The 18,131-nt window shown below is 32.7% G+C and overlaps 1 protein-coding gene and 1 pseudogene across 1 annotated transcript; both read left to right on the forward strand.

Moving 5' to 3' along the window:
• Positions 1–53: 53 nt before the first annotated feature.
• On the forward strand, positions 54–1,526 carry LOC120120553 (annotated as a pseudogene).
• Positions 1,527–8,286: 6,760 nt separating this feature from the next.
• LOC120120554 (ER lumen protein-retaining receptor B-like) lies at positions 8,287–15,749 on the forward strand. Its single transcript, XM_039140170.1, has 7 exons — positions 8,287–8,425; positions 8,537–8,674; positions 13,475–13,547; positions 13,626–13,727; positions 14,470–14,543; positions 15,432–15,495; positions 15,595–15,749. Exons 1-7 carry the CDS (start codon positions 8,287–8,289, stop codon positions 15,629–15,631), a joined length of 627 nt encoding a protein of 208 aa, XP_038996101.1. The 3' UTR covers positions 15,632–15,749.
• The last annotated feature ends 2,382 nt before the right edge of the window (positions 15,750–18,131 follow it).

The raw sequence follows: 18,131 nt of genomic DNA on the forward strand, positions 1-18,131 counted from the left end.
GCTGTTAAGATTGATGATTACATAAGATATTGGATATATGATATGCTTAGCTTATGGTTAAGCTCGGAAGTGGAACTGATATTTGTAGATCTGAAGCAGGGTGTTTAGTATGTATAGTGTTCATTTTTCGTACTATTTCTGAAAAAGTCATCTTTTACCTCATGAGCATTTCAAATTTTGTATACTGTGCATCTTATTCCATTATAATTGGCTCTTTGGCAGGTTGCAAGTAGTGAAATATCTTATTCATCCGATGTAAGGTTTTCAAAGTAATTGGCTCTGCTTCACCAACATTCTGGCTTCTCTTTTAACTAGAAGAATTTGATCATTTGACTTTTTAATCCATGTTCCTCTTGTGCTACTCTGCAAAAGTGTTATTTAATCTTTATAAATCCACGTGTCAGAGAAGGATGAATGCTCTTAATTCAAAACATGAAATTATTGAACCAGAAAATACTGCCAAGAACTGAAGAAGCGAATTCAACAAGTGAATGATCCTTGATGAAGATTGCATTTGTGTTTATCTTCTCGCTTTCAATCAGATCAGTCAATTTCAGTGCATGTTGTGGTAGTTTTCTAACATGTTCTAGTGATACAGTTGTTCCGACTATATCGTAGTAAACTATCGTAAAGACTGATAAAGGGGGAAGTAAAGCATAATTAGTGGCAGTAATTAGCCTTTTGATGGTCAAGGAAATATTAAAATTTGTAACTTATTTGTTGCTGTTGGCAGATGATGCAACCAGTGGTGCTACTCCAAGAAATCCAAGAAAGAAGTTCGTCCACCATGTAATAGACTTTGTGGTTTACTTTGTTCTAAAATTTTTGGCATGTATATTTTTCTTTGCCCCTGGACTGGGATGATTTTCGGAAGCACAAGATTTAAACCCACAAGTAGATTCAGGGGCAAAAGAGGACTGGCTCCATCCATGTTGGCAGAGGCTACTAAATTTAGAAACCTTGGTAACTGAGCTTTTTAACAAACCCGCAAAAATTCCTCCTGAAAAAGAATACATGATTCTATTTTCAGAGAACAAAGAAAGAAAGAATTCTTTCTACAGTCTTTGTTGCAACCAGTTTTTGTACCTTCGTATGTTCTGCTCACTAAACAAGGACTTAATTTTGTAGGCGTTGCTTGCAACTGCATCAAAGCAAGTGGAGCTTGCTGAGTCCATGGAACATTTCAAACACAACAGCTTTGCTGTAAGTTTCTATTTTCTCAGAGAAGAAATTATAAAACTGGCAATTAGGGAGATGAGAATGGGTTTGAACTGTTAACTTCGAAACTAAATTGGTGACAGTAGTGTGTTCTGATTGCTTCCCTAAGTCCTTGCTTTGTATGAACTATGATGGAAAATTCGCATTCATGGAAATAGGTTGGTTCCAATTACTCAATGTGTTTTTAGTTCAAACTCTTTTTGCTAAAAAATAGAGCAAAACTATGAATCCAGGGCACATACTCATGTTGGCGAAGAAACTACGGACCTTTGAATCCAGGAAGATGAATTTGTTTGTTTTTCCGATTGTGCAATTTCCATTGTCGAATCGACAATGCTATAATTGCAAGATATGCAAATCTCTGGCGTGGTTTGAGCAGCAGCAGGTTGTCAAGGTGACACAACAGAGTCTTGAGGTTAGTCCATGGAAACATAATCTTTCTGACAAACACAATAGTAGTTACAGAGACAGTTGTATAATATAAATTAAATTAAAAAAATAATTAAAGTAATTTAAAAAATTGAAACTAAATTATGATATGATATTTAGTCAAAGTAAATCACAAAAATTAACTCATGATTTGATCACTAAACTTATTTTAGAACTACCTAAACACTTTGTGAATATGTTGATTATGGTTATTCAGGACACCTAACTAATCTCTTATTAGTTTACTATTAACCAAATAGACGCTCAATTGATTAATTTTCTTATTAATTGGATAACCTCATTGAGACGCTCATGGGATTTAATCTATTCAAAAACTTTATGAAATAAAGAGATTCAAACATTAGTTAACCAACTCACGCCGACGTGGATGATTCAAACACACGTTCTTAGGCTATTTCACTGCCAGTATTAAAATATTTCTAAATACTCAAAAATAATAAAGAAGATGAAGATCGGAAAACCTCACGAATCCTTGAATTAAAAATCTTGAAATAACCTTGACCATATGAAGTAGTTTAGCAACTCACGAGGAAAGAGAAAATCTAAGAATAAAAAAAGAATGAGAGATGTTCTTCTTCTCTCATAATGATCCTTTATACAGTAGTGATCATCCCTATCAAATAAAAGAAAAGATAGAGTTTAAATTGTAGACTGAATCCTTTTGATTTATCTTAACCGTAGTACAAAATAGAAATAAAATTTTAAATTATAGGTTAAATTCTTTAGGTTTATCCTTATTATATTAAAAAAAATAGAGAGAGTTTTAAAGGAAGTAGGAATGTCATTTGTCCTTATGCTCTTTAAGTTTTCAAACCTCATCAAAATTTTCAATTTTAGTTCCAATACACGTCAGACATATTTTGACATGTAAAATACAAAATCTAATAAAAGATAGACTTAATAATTGAGGTCACTAAATATGAGAGAACTAATACGAAATATATGCAAATTTGTGACTTGTCAAAAAATATGACATTGAACCATCTGCGAACATCTCCCATACACCCTATTTACAACCACAGTCTCTCCAAAAAAAAACACGAGTAACAATCACACTTATGCATATATATTCCGATTAATCAATCTTGAATTGACCCTCTCAGTTTCTGCTGTAGGAATTGAAAGAGGTTTTTTGTAATGATTGTCATCAAAATAACATTCTGTAACAAAATGGATGATGAATTTTTTTAGAGTTCCATGTTTATCAAAATCAAAAGAAATATTGTAAGAATCTTTAGTACATCACTCATGGATACGTTTCGAGATTTCAAAGAGTAACATGTTTTATTAATTATTATAATTATATGGTAAGTATGTCTCTCTCACCTTATAAAATTACACTTTTTTACTTTAATTTATTTCTAAATTTCTATTTATTATTTCGTAGAAATGATAGACCTAACGTGTTATGTTACTATTTATATTTTTTGAAACAAATAAATAATAAAGATAAAATTATGTATAAAATTCAAAATGGTTAAAAAATCGACCAATATTAAGATTAAGTTTTGGTTCGATCCCTATTTGCTATCTCCATCTAGGGGTATCCAAAAATAATCTACCCAAATTATCTGAACCATTGACTCGTCCACCTTGTAATATCCCAAAATTTTGGACTGGTAATTGAAAAGTAAATTTTGAAAGTATGGGGATCAAAGTGTAAATTTGTAAAAGTTTAGCGACTAAAAATGTAAATTTTCAAATTTTATATTTTGGGTATGTAGTTTAGTAGTTCAGCCCAAGAATATAATTTTAGTGGGCTTTAGAATTTTGATTTGAAGTTGGTATAAAAATTTATTAAGCGATAGAGTCCAGTAAAATATTTGGATAATCAGATCGAATCGGTAGCTTACAAAATTTGAAGAAAGGAAGTTTGAGGTTATAAAAATTATATTGATATTTTTAATTAGTATAATTTGATGTGAATTAGTGGAATTTGGAGGAATTTCCATGTTAAAGTGGAATAGTGAAATTTAGTGACTAAATTAAATTTTTGGAAAATTGGAAGGGTGAATATGGAAATTGATAAATAATTTTTTTATATTTATTTAATAATATTAAAATGGAGATAAAAGGATGGTATGGTGGTAAAAATTAGGATTCATTAAGGGTAATTTTGACTTTTGGGCTAAAATGAATTTTTAATTGATTTTTAAGATAAATTAAGAGATATTTGTATGGAAAACTCAAGAATTCTCCTCCCATCTTCTCCATTATGCCGTGACTCCATAGACAAGGTGAGCAAAGTTTTTCTTTTTCATTTTTGATCCATTTTAGTGAGACTTTGGACTAAATTGTGAAATAAGAAAATGTTATACACTTAATTCTCTACAAATTGGTATAGGTATTTCATTGTTTCACGCTTAAATGATGAAGTGGGTATTTATGGTGGTTGAAGAGAAAGTTGAATTTGATTGAGATAAGGTTGTAATCTAACTTAATTTAGGAGTGTTATGTAAGTATAACAAGTATGGAAATTGATTGGAAATGATTAGGAGGGACTTAATTGAAAGTTTTGGCTATGATGGGGTATTATGGAGAGATGTTAAAAATTTATTAGTTTCATATGTGAATGGTTTAGAATGATCTTAGATGCTTGGAAATTGTGTTTTTGATCAAATTGGAACTTTGTTGGGTTTAAGGGACTATTTTTGCGTGGTTTGAAAAGTGAAGGATTAATAGGAAATTGTTAGAAAACTAGAGTACCATGCTGGAAATTATGGTTGGATTGATGAAATGTTGCATCTAGATTAACATGGAATGTTGTATTGGGTTGATTTAGAATTTAAATAAATCTTAGGGATCAAGTTGCAAGTGTTGAAAAGATTAGTGATGAAATGAGAATTTGGTACTCGTGACCCGAAAGTAAATTATGTATTATAGAACTTTAAATTTTAAAAAAAATTTATATAATTTTTTTAAAAATAATATAATTTAAAAAAGATATGAATTAGGTACTCGTGACCCGAAAGTAAGGGTACCCAAACCTAATGGGCCGGAACACATACCGGCATTTTGACACTCAAAAATCCTAAATACCGATAATACCTAAAAAAATGTGGGTACCCGATTTTGAATGCTTCTAACTCCATCCCCTCCAAAACCCTAGTATTGAAAAAATCAAACAGATACCAGAATGAAATCTAACAGAGACAAGCAGACACAACACGGAAAACCAAACCTTTGTTTGAGGCAAAGGACGTCCTTTATTCTTTAGTATATTATTACTTTAATATTAATAATGCGGAGAAAATACGATTGGTTTGATTATATGTCTCATATTATGTAAAATTAACCATATGTAGTTGTATTTTAGGGGTGAATAATTGAAGGCTGTGTTCTGTTTCTGCAAATGTTTGTTTTGCTTATCATTATTAAGTAACAATGATTTCACTTTTAATCACAGTTTTTGTTTCTCTCTTAAGTTGTAATTTGATTCTTCGTCTTTCATTTTCCATTCCATGAAATCCAACAACGTGTGCCTTTTTAGAAAACGTAATGTGATGGAGAGTAGTAACGGGAGGCTTAAGCCTTTTGAGCAGATGCCGGCGACTGGCAATGGCCGGAATGATCTGGTCCGGCACCGTACGCTTCGGGATATTATTCGAGACAAAAGGTCTATCAAGGATAACAAGTGTTGGAAAACTTTACGGGATAAGCTACGGATCAAGCGAACCGCTTCTACCTGGACCACCTCGGTCCGCATCCCGACTTCCGATGTTAATGTTCATAGTAGCTGATCCCGTGGCTCGGAAGCACCAGTGGAGGATGCTGGTAAAATAGACTGCTGCAAAACGAGGCGTTAGTACTGACTGAAAAATATTAAATAAAATAATAAATCAGAATGATAACCGTATCGTGGTAAAAACTACTGCCTTAGAAACGAATTCGCCCCGATGTGTGTAATCGCTGCAGTAGGCGGACCGTTCCCCTGAGATTAACACGGCTCTCCAAGAATTCGTACACCTGAAAACTGGAGTGAACTTGGTGGTATTGTTCTTCTCTCAACTCAAACAACACTCTTAAGATATGAGTATTTCAAAACAAATGTTTGCTTGGGATGATACAAAATGAATGAAATTGTTCTCTATTTATAGGCTAAATAGTGAGGGCAAAATAGTCATTTTCAATGCTAGTGGAAATACCTAATTTTCCAATATTAAATGAGCATTACCTATTTTCCAATATTCAATAAGCATTACCTAATTTTCCAATATTCAATGAGCATTTACCTAATTTTCCAATATCAATATTCAATGAGCATTACCAACATTCCCCCACTAATGCGAAATAATTCTTTCGTAAAGATGATAGCAATGAAGTTTAAAACACGAGAAGAGCAATAGCGAGATTAGTTGCTTAAGCACTAGTGAACGTATCTGGAACTAGTACATAGTGATGATGAGCAATTCTTCTCTTAGATAAGTGAAACTAGTCTGGAACTTTCTAAGATGGGGGTAAACTCATAATACACAACTAACCCCTTCATCCACCAAAGTTCTCGATGTGTCTAACAAAGGGTATATACAAAAGTGTATATATGTTTAGCCCTCTTTCCTCAAGATTCTAATAAGTGTACTAGAAAAACGGCCCATTAGCTCATATCATGCATTTATAGCTCACAAGATCATAATTATGCATGACAACAAGGCAATTAGCTTATACAAGCTCAATACCATTGAATTACCTTGTTTTCTTTACACATGTAGGTACATTGGAGCATGGCACATGTTGGGACAGCTTGGTAGAGTATTTGGACGTCTTATGCAGCTCATAAATAGCTCACAAATATCATGGCAGCTTGTGGAACACTAAGAAAAGCTCAACTCAGCTGGAGGAGCTCAAGGCTAGCTAATCTTAGCTAGTTGGACTATTTGAAGTCAAGTTGCTAAAAGTGACATAAAGTGTAGCTGAATGTAGCTGAATGAGATGCTATGAAGCTTGGAAGGTCACGGCTAAGGAGCTCATTCGCCACCTGCATTATCAAAAGCTAGCTAAACACATGCTAGCTTGAAGGAAACTCAAGTCACGCCAAGGTTGCTGCCCATGCTTGGACTTCATCATATGCATAAGGATGCACCACAAGCATCCTAGAGAAGCCATGTGCACGCCTTGTGACCAGCCAACCCATGTGCTAGGCGTGTGACTCCATTTAGGCACCAAGATGAATGGCCATCTATCCATTCAGCCAAACACCATTACTCCTCCAATTTGGCGCCAACTTGAAGGGTTTCAAGTGCTATTCGGCCATGAGACATACCCCTACACTTCAACCAAACCAGCACATATTTATTCAAGTTATTTATGAATTAAATTATGTCATTTTAGGATGGCACAAGGCTGGCCGAATCTCCTTGTAATTATTCGGCCATGTCTCTCCATTTCCTATAAATAGGAAAGCATTCATCATTTGTAAGCAGACCATTATTTTTAATTGAAGTGAGATTATTCTCTTTCTTAAGTCCTGGTGACTTTTTATCGACTTATCAAGTATTTATTACTTGTGGCATCAGCCCCTTCCTTTTCACCTTGATACTTCTGGTTCCTAGTTCTTTATAACTAGTGGGTCAAAGTACTTGTAAACCACCCCTTAAAGAAGCAATATAAAGTCTGGGTCTCTGCTCTCTATAGCATTGGTTCGTCTTTAAGCCTTTTTTAAGATACTATCCTCTCATCCATTCCATTGTTTCGATAACCAAACCCATAGCCATATCCATCAACTTCCGCTTTCATCTCTTAATTATTAAACAGACCACCTCTTCACCCTTACGTTTACCACCTTAACCTTTCTATTTTTGAGCCATTCATTTTGCAGGTTGTTTTGCTTCCTTCCTAGATCCACAGTCAAACGAGAAGGTAGAATTACCTTACATCAATAACCATCTGGATTATTTAGAGGTTTGGTTACAAAGGCTTGTTCTTTTGTAGCAGATGAATCCCCTTGAAGTTCTGGTAGAATTCCAGGTGAAATAACCAACTGTAGAGTAGGTGGTACATCCACCCCTTCAGATGCCCCTGCCTCAAAAGCATTCATTTGATTCAGGTAAGATAACCTGGCAACAATCTGGTCAACCAATGAATCTTGGTTCCTAATGATAGAATCCAAGGTATTTTGTTGATTCTGACTTATTTTCTCCTCAAGCTCCTTTTGCAGCCTAAGTGTGTTTTCCTCAAGTTGGGCAATCTTTGTTTCCATCTTCGTTTTATTTGTATGGGTATTGTGAGGATGAGGTGTGTCCAGTGTTCCTTTTTTATGAGACATTTTCTATTAGTTAATTTAATTGTAAAGAAAAAATATGCAAAAATGCATGATAATATTTGAGGCATTGATCCAAAACGGTATGTTATTATAAATAGTCTTTATTGGGACAAAAGTGTTATTTCTAAGAGACAAAAAATAATTCAAAGGTACATTCTAGCTAGATCTTCTAGACCCTAAACAGCTTCTAATATGTTAACAAGTCTTATCGCTTCTTCTGTCATGGGCTGAATACATTGTCAAACCACCCCGGCCTCTCTTACTAAACCATGCAAGTGGCGTGCCACTTTCTGTACATGCTCTAAGAAGTCCTGAATGATTGTATCTCTACCTTTTACCCTTTGCTGAGCCTGTTCCCAATGGAAACGCCACTGGTACCCTACGTCAAAGGGAACTGTTTGGAGTTTATTTGCCTGCTTCTTGAATTTGTCCACGATGACCTACAGTTCTGTTATAGTTTTGTCATCCTGTTCGGACTTCTCGATATCAGTTACCTTGGTCTTCAATCGATTATTTTGATGCTGACTTTCTGATAACTATATTCGGGAAGCTCTAAATTGGTTTTTTAGTGCTTCCCTATCATCATGTCATTCAAATTTTCTTTTTTAGGTTGTCGGCTTCATCTTTCCACTACTCAGAAGATCTTTTCAAGCTGGTCTTTTTCTGAACATGTTCTTGATATTCTTTTCTCAAATCTTCTAACTCAAAGCATACTTTCTTCTGTTCCTTTTCTAATATATCTGCTCGGTACTTTTGAGTATCAGCATCCAGCTTCCACTGGAACTTCTCGGCTTCTAGCTCTCTCAATATTTTCTTCAATTTCTCTTTTTCAACTTTAAATTTTATCTTTGCTATTTCCAGTTAAGATGGAACTGGCTAAAGATGCTCTTCAATAGTCTGAGTGTCTTCATGGTCTGGTATGAGAATAGTATCATTCTTCCTCAGTTTCCTCTATTCCATATAGTCTAGAGTAAGCAATTGTTTAGTAGCTACAATATCTGTACAAAATATCCTTTTCCAAGACTCGGCTATATCTTTCACTTTCTTCTTGTAGTTATCCTCTTGATATGAAAATTCAGATCCAGATATCTCATGTGTGACTGGGACAAACTGACGTGCCCCATACTTTCGGAGTGCTAAAAGTGGGGAATATCCAACTCCGCCCCACAACCCAAGTAACATTATTACTCCCAAATCTCCACACGGGTAAAAGATGTCAGTATAAGTCAAGGAAGAGGCTCTCCATACGATGTCCTTATCCTGGAGGTGTATAAATATATTTGCCCACTTTTCCTTTGGAATGCATTCTCGCCATTTTTGTTTAAGGAATTCTTCCAAGGGTGAATATGATATGCTGAACCGACGATAAGAAACCAAGTCAATTTTTAAAAAATGATTATGGATCCAAACCTGAAGTAGTTGTGTGCATCCTATAAAACGTCCACCTCTAGTCTTCCTACAATGGTTTAGTGAGCGGAAAGTTTTAGCTAGGATTGTTGGTACTGGGTTTACTCACTTTGGTAGTTGTTCAAACAATTCCACTATATATGTCTCAATGTGCCCTAAAGTATTTTGGAAGATAACCAAATCATAGATACCCAGTGCAAAATGATCGATCACATTCCATTCGTTAGGATGATTCTTCATTAACTGCTTGATGTGTGTTCAAGCAATTCCTTCTTCTTTGCCCTTGTGTTGAATCCGGTCAGTTACCCATATTTTATAAACCCTTGCAACTTTTGCCAACCCATTCTTGAAAGGCTGACTTTTGATGTATTTGATGAAGACTCGGTCCATTCTAATTCCCTCAGAATATAACAGGGTAATGCATTCTTTAATTGTGGGCACCATGTCTTCTTGGTTTAATGTAAAACGATTGTATCCCGGATTCCAAAATTGCACTAGGGCTCAAATTAGGGGTTTTTCTAACTTGACATAGAGCAGGTGTGCGATATCACCGTATCGTTGGCAAAACTTATATTTTTTGTCGATTTTCCAACTATCCCAAATATTCTGCAACTCCTAAGTATCATTTTGTTTGAGGATGATGGAAGCATAGCCAGCCAAGTTTGACACATAGTTGTTCTACAGACTGTCCCCTTTTTTCTTTCTGAGTCCTTTCTGACCATAGCCGTAATTCTACATTCTTGACCTCTTGTATTATAACCCCTTTGTCCATTAATGCTAACTATGCGGGTTTTAATGAACACTTTTGTAGATCAACGCCTCTTTAAATGATGCAAATGATAAAAATGGAAAAGAAAACAAAAATGAAAGGAAACAAGTTAGTAAAATAGGAATAATAATTAAAAATAAAATTAAAATTTCCCACCCTATATGCTTTTTATTACTACCCGGACATGATCTTTATACCGCATTTCTTGAACAAATCCTAACTGCATATATTTATAATTCGCATGGTTCGAACAGAAATAAAGCAAGAAATAAATCAAGCATCTTAGGTTTTGAAATGAAATTTTAGAGTGGGCTCTAATTCCTTGCAACATCATAGTTTGGTTCTAAAAATGTACCCGAGTTTTCCTTGTTGGTGCCCCCTTGGGGTCTACCAAACCCTCAATCCTAAGCCCATTACAGGCTCATGTGGACCGAGTTAAACTCAAGAGGACACATTCCCTTATATCTGTACAGAGAATAAATTCACACGAAAACATAAGGTACATGAATCCGGAAGGTTACTTGCTAAGCCTATACGGAGAATAAATTCTCACGAAGGCATCACTTTCACCTCCACTTAAAAAAGTTTGGAGCCTGAGAATAGGGCCTGAGATGAATGTTTGTTTTAAAAAAAAAGCTGAAATCATTAGAAAACCATCATTACAACTATTTATTTGGGAAAAATAATAATCAAAGGTAAATAACAATGATCGAAATGATAAATTATAATCAAAACTTACAATTTTTGCTTAAGAAGACAACCAGAAATCAATTTTGGCATGACTTTTTTACCTGTCCCTAGTGAAGTCGCCAAGTTGTCGTAACCGTCATTCGAGTGGTCCCGAGATCGGGTTCCGACTTGAATTGAGTGTGTTGGAGCTGCCACCGATTAATTTGGAATTAGGTTGATCGGACACCGTAACTTACCATTTACCTAATCTGCATTTTACCAGAAATTAATCGGATTCAGGAGTCGATTACAGTTAAGGAATGATTAACACCCTTGTATTGCCCTTTCGGTACAAATTTGATACTTCAGTTGTCTTAATTGCAAAAAATTAAAAAATTTAAATTTAAATTTAAATATTCGATCTGAATTACTTACCTTTGATGAATTTAAAATTGCCCTAAAAAGGTCAAATTAAACAATAAAATAAATACTAAATTTAAAAAAATACAAAAGGATTAAATTGAAAGAATTAAAAATTAAAGGGTTAAATTGATGCTAATTGAAAGTTGCAAGGAAAAATAAAAAGTTAGGGGTTAATTTGTAAAATATAAAAAAATATAATCATGGATTAAATTGAATAAATTCAAAGGCAAATCTAAAATAGGTGACCAAAATGAATTATGCAACAAAGGTACGAGAACTGCATAAATAATTTAAAAATCTTGTAATTACAAAGAGGTCCCCCTATATAAAGCCCAAAACCACAAAATTAAATCATTTCAACAGTTTCCTAAATTTATAACGTCCCCCCTTTAAAACTCTCTCAACTCTCTTTCAACCTCCCTCAATCGGCCAATGGTCGGCCAAAAATCCGGCCATGCCCGCCGCCCAAACCACCGCCTCCGGTGGCCGAAAAAAACAAACTTACCCTAAACATTCGCCTCAACACCCTAAAGTTAAAACCGAACCCCAAATTCCCTAAAAACCCCAAACAACGTAGATCTAGGATTAAAGTCTCAATTTTTTTAACTTTAAATCGGCGACTCTTCGAGTACTGACGTCTTTCCTTTTCCGATAAGGCTTCTATGCATTTTCGACGAAGGCTTTTAATATTTTGTTTTGTGATTTTTTCTTGGTTATTTTGTTTTTGCTTTGTTATGCGATCACTTGGGTGTTTTTTATGTCTCTTGCTCGTTTCTCTGTTGGTTTACTCGGTTTCTGTCGTGTCCCTTGATGGCTTGTTCGGAGGCTTTTTATAGCATGGATTCCGACCGTTATAGCTTCGAAAGGGGCGGGATTTCCATCTGATTCCTTCGTTGGACATCCGGCCGAGTGCCGTTCGTGAGAGTTGTTACCCCAATCTTGCGATTTTCCAGCCAAAAATCTCGGCCAGTTTTCAAACCATGCTAGTGTGTGGCCTCCACGCGCGCTGACACCAGCTGCTTGGTCCCTCTGTGCGGCGCCCTTGACATTTTAGGTTTTACACAACCCTAATCCACTACTGGGCTTATTGGGCTAGGTCAATCCTACCCCTAACCGGGCTTGCTTGCTAGGTCAGACCTGCTTGCTCAGTTGGGATGCACTCTGAACTGGTTGGACTTGGACGTTAGCCTCATTTTAGACTATTTTATTAGACCCAAATAAAAATAAAATTAAATAAATTAATAAAATAAAAGTAAAAAAGTAGATAAGAAAACGGAAAATAAAATACTAATACTAATAATATGTATGTATTAAAACTATATAATATATATTATATTTCAAAAACAATATAATATGTTTTCAAAGATTATATATATTATATATGTTTTCAAAAACCATTTTAAAAAACTATATATATATATATATATTGAAAACTATATTATATATGTTTTAAAAAATTATACTATATATTTTCAAAAATTATATATATTATATATTTTTAAAATTATATATATTATATATTTTTAAAATTATATATACATATATATATATATATATATGATCATATATACTATATGATGTAATTAAGACCATTGAAGTATTGGACGAAGACATGACCTCTGATAGGAAAGTATGGAGACTTAAGACCAGGGTAGTTGAGTAGTGCGGTTCACAGCCATAGGGTGTAACATCTCTGTCTTCTTTTTAATGTCTTTGTAGTACTTTCCATGACTTCTACTTTATACATGTTTCTTTCATTGAAATGTATGAAGGCTTAGAACTTGGGTATCGGAGTAGTGTTGCCCTAGTTTAAGAATTAACTCATTTGAATTTATTCCTTCTCGTAGCTTGCTATTATTGACTTCTGTGTATCATTTCTATTCATGTTTCCTCTTTTTAAATTTAGCTGGGTCTTACATCTTTAGTCTATATGCAGAGATTTCTATGTAGGGAATTATTTGCAGGGAATTATTTACAGGGATTACTCCACATTACAGACGCACATATCAAGACTGCATATGAAGACTGTTCATCTATGTATTTATTTATTTATTTATACACGCATTTGCATCTTATCTTTATTTTTAATTTTCTGAATGCCGGAGGTCTTCCACGGAAGCTGCCCTCAACCTGGCGTTGGGGTCAGCCTACCACCCTACCTCCCCTTACCCCATTACATATGAGAATCAAGGTTTTGTTGTTGTTGTTGTTGTTGTTGAAGTATTGGACGAAAATAAGTGTCTACAACTTTGTTAGAAGGACTTGAGATAAATCCCAAGACACTTTCCGCCATTATTTTCTGCTATTGCCTTGCTTGCTCTTGGCCCTTCTCATTCATGAGAAATTCACCTTCAAGGAGTTTTTTTTTTCATTTTTTTAATTATGGTTTTTTTTAAATATATATTATATATTTGACTCATGGAAAATGGGGTTCCAGGTATTGTGGACTTTTTCGTTGTATCTAGAACCTGTTTCCATACTTCCTCAGTTTGTACTCCTGCAAAGGACCCAGAAATATGTGTTTCTTCTTGGGTATGCTTAATCCTATCTTCTTAAACGAGTGTTTATTTGATTTATTGACTATATCTTAGATCTTTTGCTCTGTTTGATTCGTTTAATGTCACTGTGGTTGTTGTTTGAATTGGTTATGCCCATATGTTTCAACTTTTAATAATTTATTAAGCCTCATCACTTTTCAGTTGACAATCACTAGATTGAACCAGAGATTTTCAGTTTTCAGTCTCACTATCAAAACTTTGGGCTTTCCTCCGGGTTACATTTGGGATTCTTTAGGTTTTCTGCTGTTGTTTAGGACTCGATGAAGTTTGCTATTTTTGTGAGTTCGAAATTTCCTAACCTTGTGAAGGTTTATGTTTGAAGTTTCAAGTGAAAGTGACTTGGATTTTTGCTGCTCGTAATGTGATAATCTTACTCTTCTCGATTTGATATCCATTGTGTCGTAGGACCAAAAGAGAAGAATAATAGGCTTGAATTAGAGTTACAAGCTGCATTGAAGAAAGCTACATAAAAGGTATATTTTGGCAACCTAAAACTATAAATATTTGGCTGTTGTCTGCATATGATTCCAAAACAACTGCTCTTTGACCATGATATGTAGTTTGAATTTAAAAAATGAGGTATTTGTTTAAAATACTTACTCGATGATGTCTTCCTAGATGTGTAAACAACCAAGTTTTCCTTTTGTTAATCAGATCAGGTGTTTAGGATTGTCTGTTATGGACAGATTTGCTTATATGTCTCTCTTATATTGCAGTGCATATCAAGGATTATACATTCTTAACTGGATTTATCGGTATTTCACTGAACCACACTATGTCCACTGGATACGTAAGTCTTTTTCTCTATTTTTTTTCTTTCCGAGATTGTATTCTTTGAATTTTGTACATTTCTCACACTTATAAATTAGTCTCTGTTTCAACTTTTAAGCTTTTGCATTGTAAAATCTGCTAAGAGCTTCTTTCTTCTCTTTTTCTTTTGTCCCTTTAATTCTTTACCATGTTGGTGGAGAGGTGAGCAAATTTAACATCCAGTTGATACATAGCCAAAGATTTGAATTTTAATCTATTTAAGCTTGATATTGCAGCCACTTTTCATGTTTTATTTTTATTGTTGGGATTTCTAGGACCTATTTGTTTTACATCGTTAAAAAAAATTAAAACATAGTTGCTATGATGTGAATTCATGTCTGCAACATACATATGGGGAGTCTAAAATACAACTGGTTAATATAAGGTTAAAAAAAAAAAGGCTATAATTGGTTATAACCGAAAAACTTACCAAGTGTGTTACTCTTTAGAGTAAATTGGATAACATTTTAGGTTGAAACTGAAAATATTACGTTATCCATAAAAAATCATGTAAATTGCATTACTATTCTGGTTGCAACCTAAAAAATTACCATCAAGAAACTCATGTAACATTATCAGTTTTAATCAAAATTATTACTCTAACTTTTTAGAGTAGACATGGTAATATTTTAAGTTAAAAAGGCGCAATGTATTTGTAACCTAAATTATTACCAATTGTATAACTTTTTAGAGTAGACATGATAATATTTTAGGTTAAAACCCGCTGTAAATTAGCTTTAAATTTCTCTCCGCACAGCAGAACTACCACATGCATATGTTATGGTCTTCTTTCTTCATTCTATTTGCTCTCTTTAATGTTTCTTATGATCATTTGTTTTTAAAGTTGTTCCATTTATGGCTATTTCAGCTTGGATTTCCGGGATTGTTCAAACACTCCTTTATGCAGACTTCTTTTACTACTACTTTGACAGGTGAAAGTCTAAAGTTTGGAATTTGGATACACAAATATATGTTTATTTCTGTCATTCTGAATGTCTAATTTATATTTGTATGTTTTGAGATGGTTTCAACTGGAAGAGTAACAAAAGGCCCCTGTTGCCAGCTTGATCCCTCATGCTTCATGACATGCAAAGGATTATAAGTGCCTAAAACTTTGGTTAAAATTTTGTTTTTGATGAACTTTCATCCCATTTTATATGTCATTTAGTGATGCATACCCTTTTAGATAGAAAAAGAAAAAGAAAAAGAAAAAAACGATTGATTATGAATGTTTATTCCAGTGGGCTCATTCAATTGCATTTGGAACCCTTTTATGTAGATGATGAATCTAATATTTAAATAGGGGTAAATGATATTGCTTATATCAAATAGCATTTTTTTAAGAATATATATTATCTCATCACTATGATATTCGATATCTATACATGTATCTATACTGTTTATTGAACACATGATTGAATTAATGTCATTAGTTAAATGAATGTAAGTTTAGTTGAAAAATTATTAAAATGTATTTCCTTTTAAATAAATTTCTTCTAAAACTTTGATAAATTTTAAATCTAATTCTAATTCTATCTAGAGGGGAGTGAAGGGAGATTCTAGGGGAAGGAAGGAGAGTCCTTCTGTGAGTTGAGAACTCATAATCTAAATGAATATGATGGAATAAAGATAATTTTAAGATCTTGATCGACGATGATATATATTTAAACAAATAAAAGAAATTGTAAAATTAAAGTTAAGAGGTAAACATATCAATAGTGAAAGGAAAGAAAATTGTATAAACTATGTTGATACAGTTTATTTGTTAAGATCTTAGTTTATTATTAATGTATTTTGTAATACATTTCAACCTTTTAAAATTTAATTTATACATTGTTCTAAAACATTATTAAATATTATTTTAATGAATATTTTTATATTTTTAAATAAATAATAAAAAATCATATACAAATCTAACCCATATGTATATAATAAATAATATATACTTTGTTTAATCCATAGCGTAAGTGAATGGGATTAGTTACGCTAATTTATTAGGGATGTGAAATCATGTAATTATTCAGGTTTTAGGTTGAATCATTGTCAAATTAGGTCAAATTGAATACAAGTTATGTCAGGTTAATTCAGTAGTTCAACTCGAATCAGATCAAGTACGTATCAACTCGAGTTCATGTTATTTTCAAGTTGATTTTAAATCAGATTCCATTCGGGTTTAAGTCGGGTCAATTTCAAGTCATATCAATATCAGTTCAGATCAAAACTATTTGGGTCTGATCAAGTTAATTCAAGTTCGAATGAACTTCAAGTAGGATCTCATTCAAATCGGGTCACGTCATTGGCATATAAATTCAAGTCGAGTGAACTTCAATTCGGATCATTTTTAGGTGAATTATTTTTTTTCCTTTCATGAACATCTAATTGTAATTTGTGATTGTATAGAATTTGGAGTAAATTACAAAAATAGAAATAATTATGGGTCAATTTCAGATAAAATATAATTTTAAGGACTAAATTGAACATACTAATAATTACAAAACTGAAATTTAAATTAATTAAATAACACATATGGATCAAATTGAAACAATTGTAAAATGTAAAGCAAAAATTAATATCAAAACGAACTAAAATTGCATTCATTTGAAAAGTTAGTGAACAAAAATTTATAAGGTTTAAAGATTATGATATAATTTATAAAGTTTAAACTGAAGTTTATGATGTAATTTATAGGTTTTGGAGTAAATTATAAAAAATAAAAAATATAGGCAAATTTCAGATAAAAATAATAATTTAAAAACTAAATTGAACAAACATACAATTACAAACTAAAATTTAAATAAATTAAATAACATGCAAGGATCAAATTGAAACAATTATAAAATGTAAAATTGAAATAAATGTTAAAAGTAGACATATTACAAATATAAAAAGTAAATATATTTGATAAAGCTTTTAAATATATTTATAGATTATAATTTATAAATATAAAAAATAAATATATTAATTTATGATCATAACTTATTATTATATATTTTTTTGAAAAGGAAGTTTTATATTACCGGAACGTATACAAAACAAAACAATTACCATGAACTTCATTAAAAAAAATCTCCTGAGAAAAAAAGAGTGCACATATAACTGGAAAAAAGACAACCACAGTTAAAGATAATTTAAAATCACAGTGTACGTATATTATCATAAATTTATAATCTTGTAATTTTGTCGGCTGTAATCTATAAATAAGTTAAATATCAAATTGGATCAATACCAAATCGATTTAATAATTAGTCATATTATTTACATATTTAGTTAATTATAAATTAGATTCATAATATGTCAGTTTGATAACATGTATGTTAATATTAATTATTTAACAAGTTAATTTTGAGTTTAGATTCATATTAAATTAAATACAGATCGTTTCAGTTATCATATTATTAAATTCAATTCAAATTTAGGTTATTTTCAAATCGGATATAGATTAGAGTTTACATCCAAAATAATCAAATTAAAATTGAATTCAGTCAATATCAATTTATTCTCAAATCGATTTGGGTTCCGCTACCTTAAGTGGTTTCATACAGTTTTTTTTACAGGTTAGTTCAGTTTT

The sequence above is a fragment of the Hibiscus syriacus genome, unplaced genomic scaffold (genome assembly GCF_006381635.1).
Source record: "Hibiscus syriacus cultivar Baekdansim isolate YM2019G1 unplaced genomic scaffold, ASM638163v2 tig00110339_pilon, whole genome shotgun sequence".
NCBI lineage: Eukaryota > Viridiplantae > Streptophyta > Magnoliopsida > Malvales > Malvaceae > Hibiscus > Hibiscus syriacus.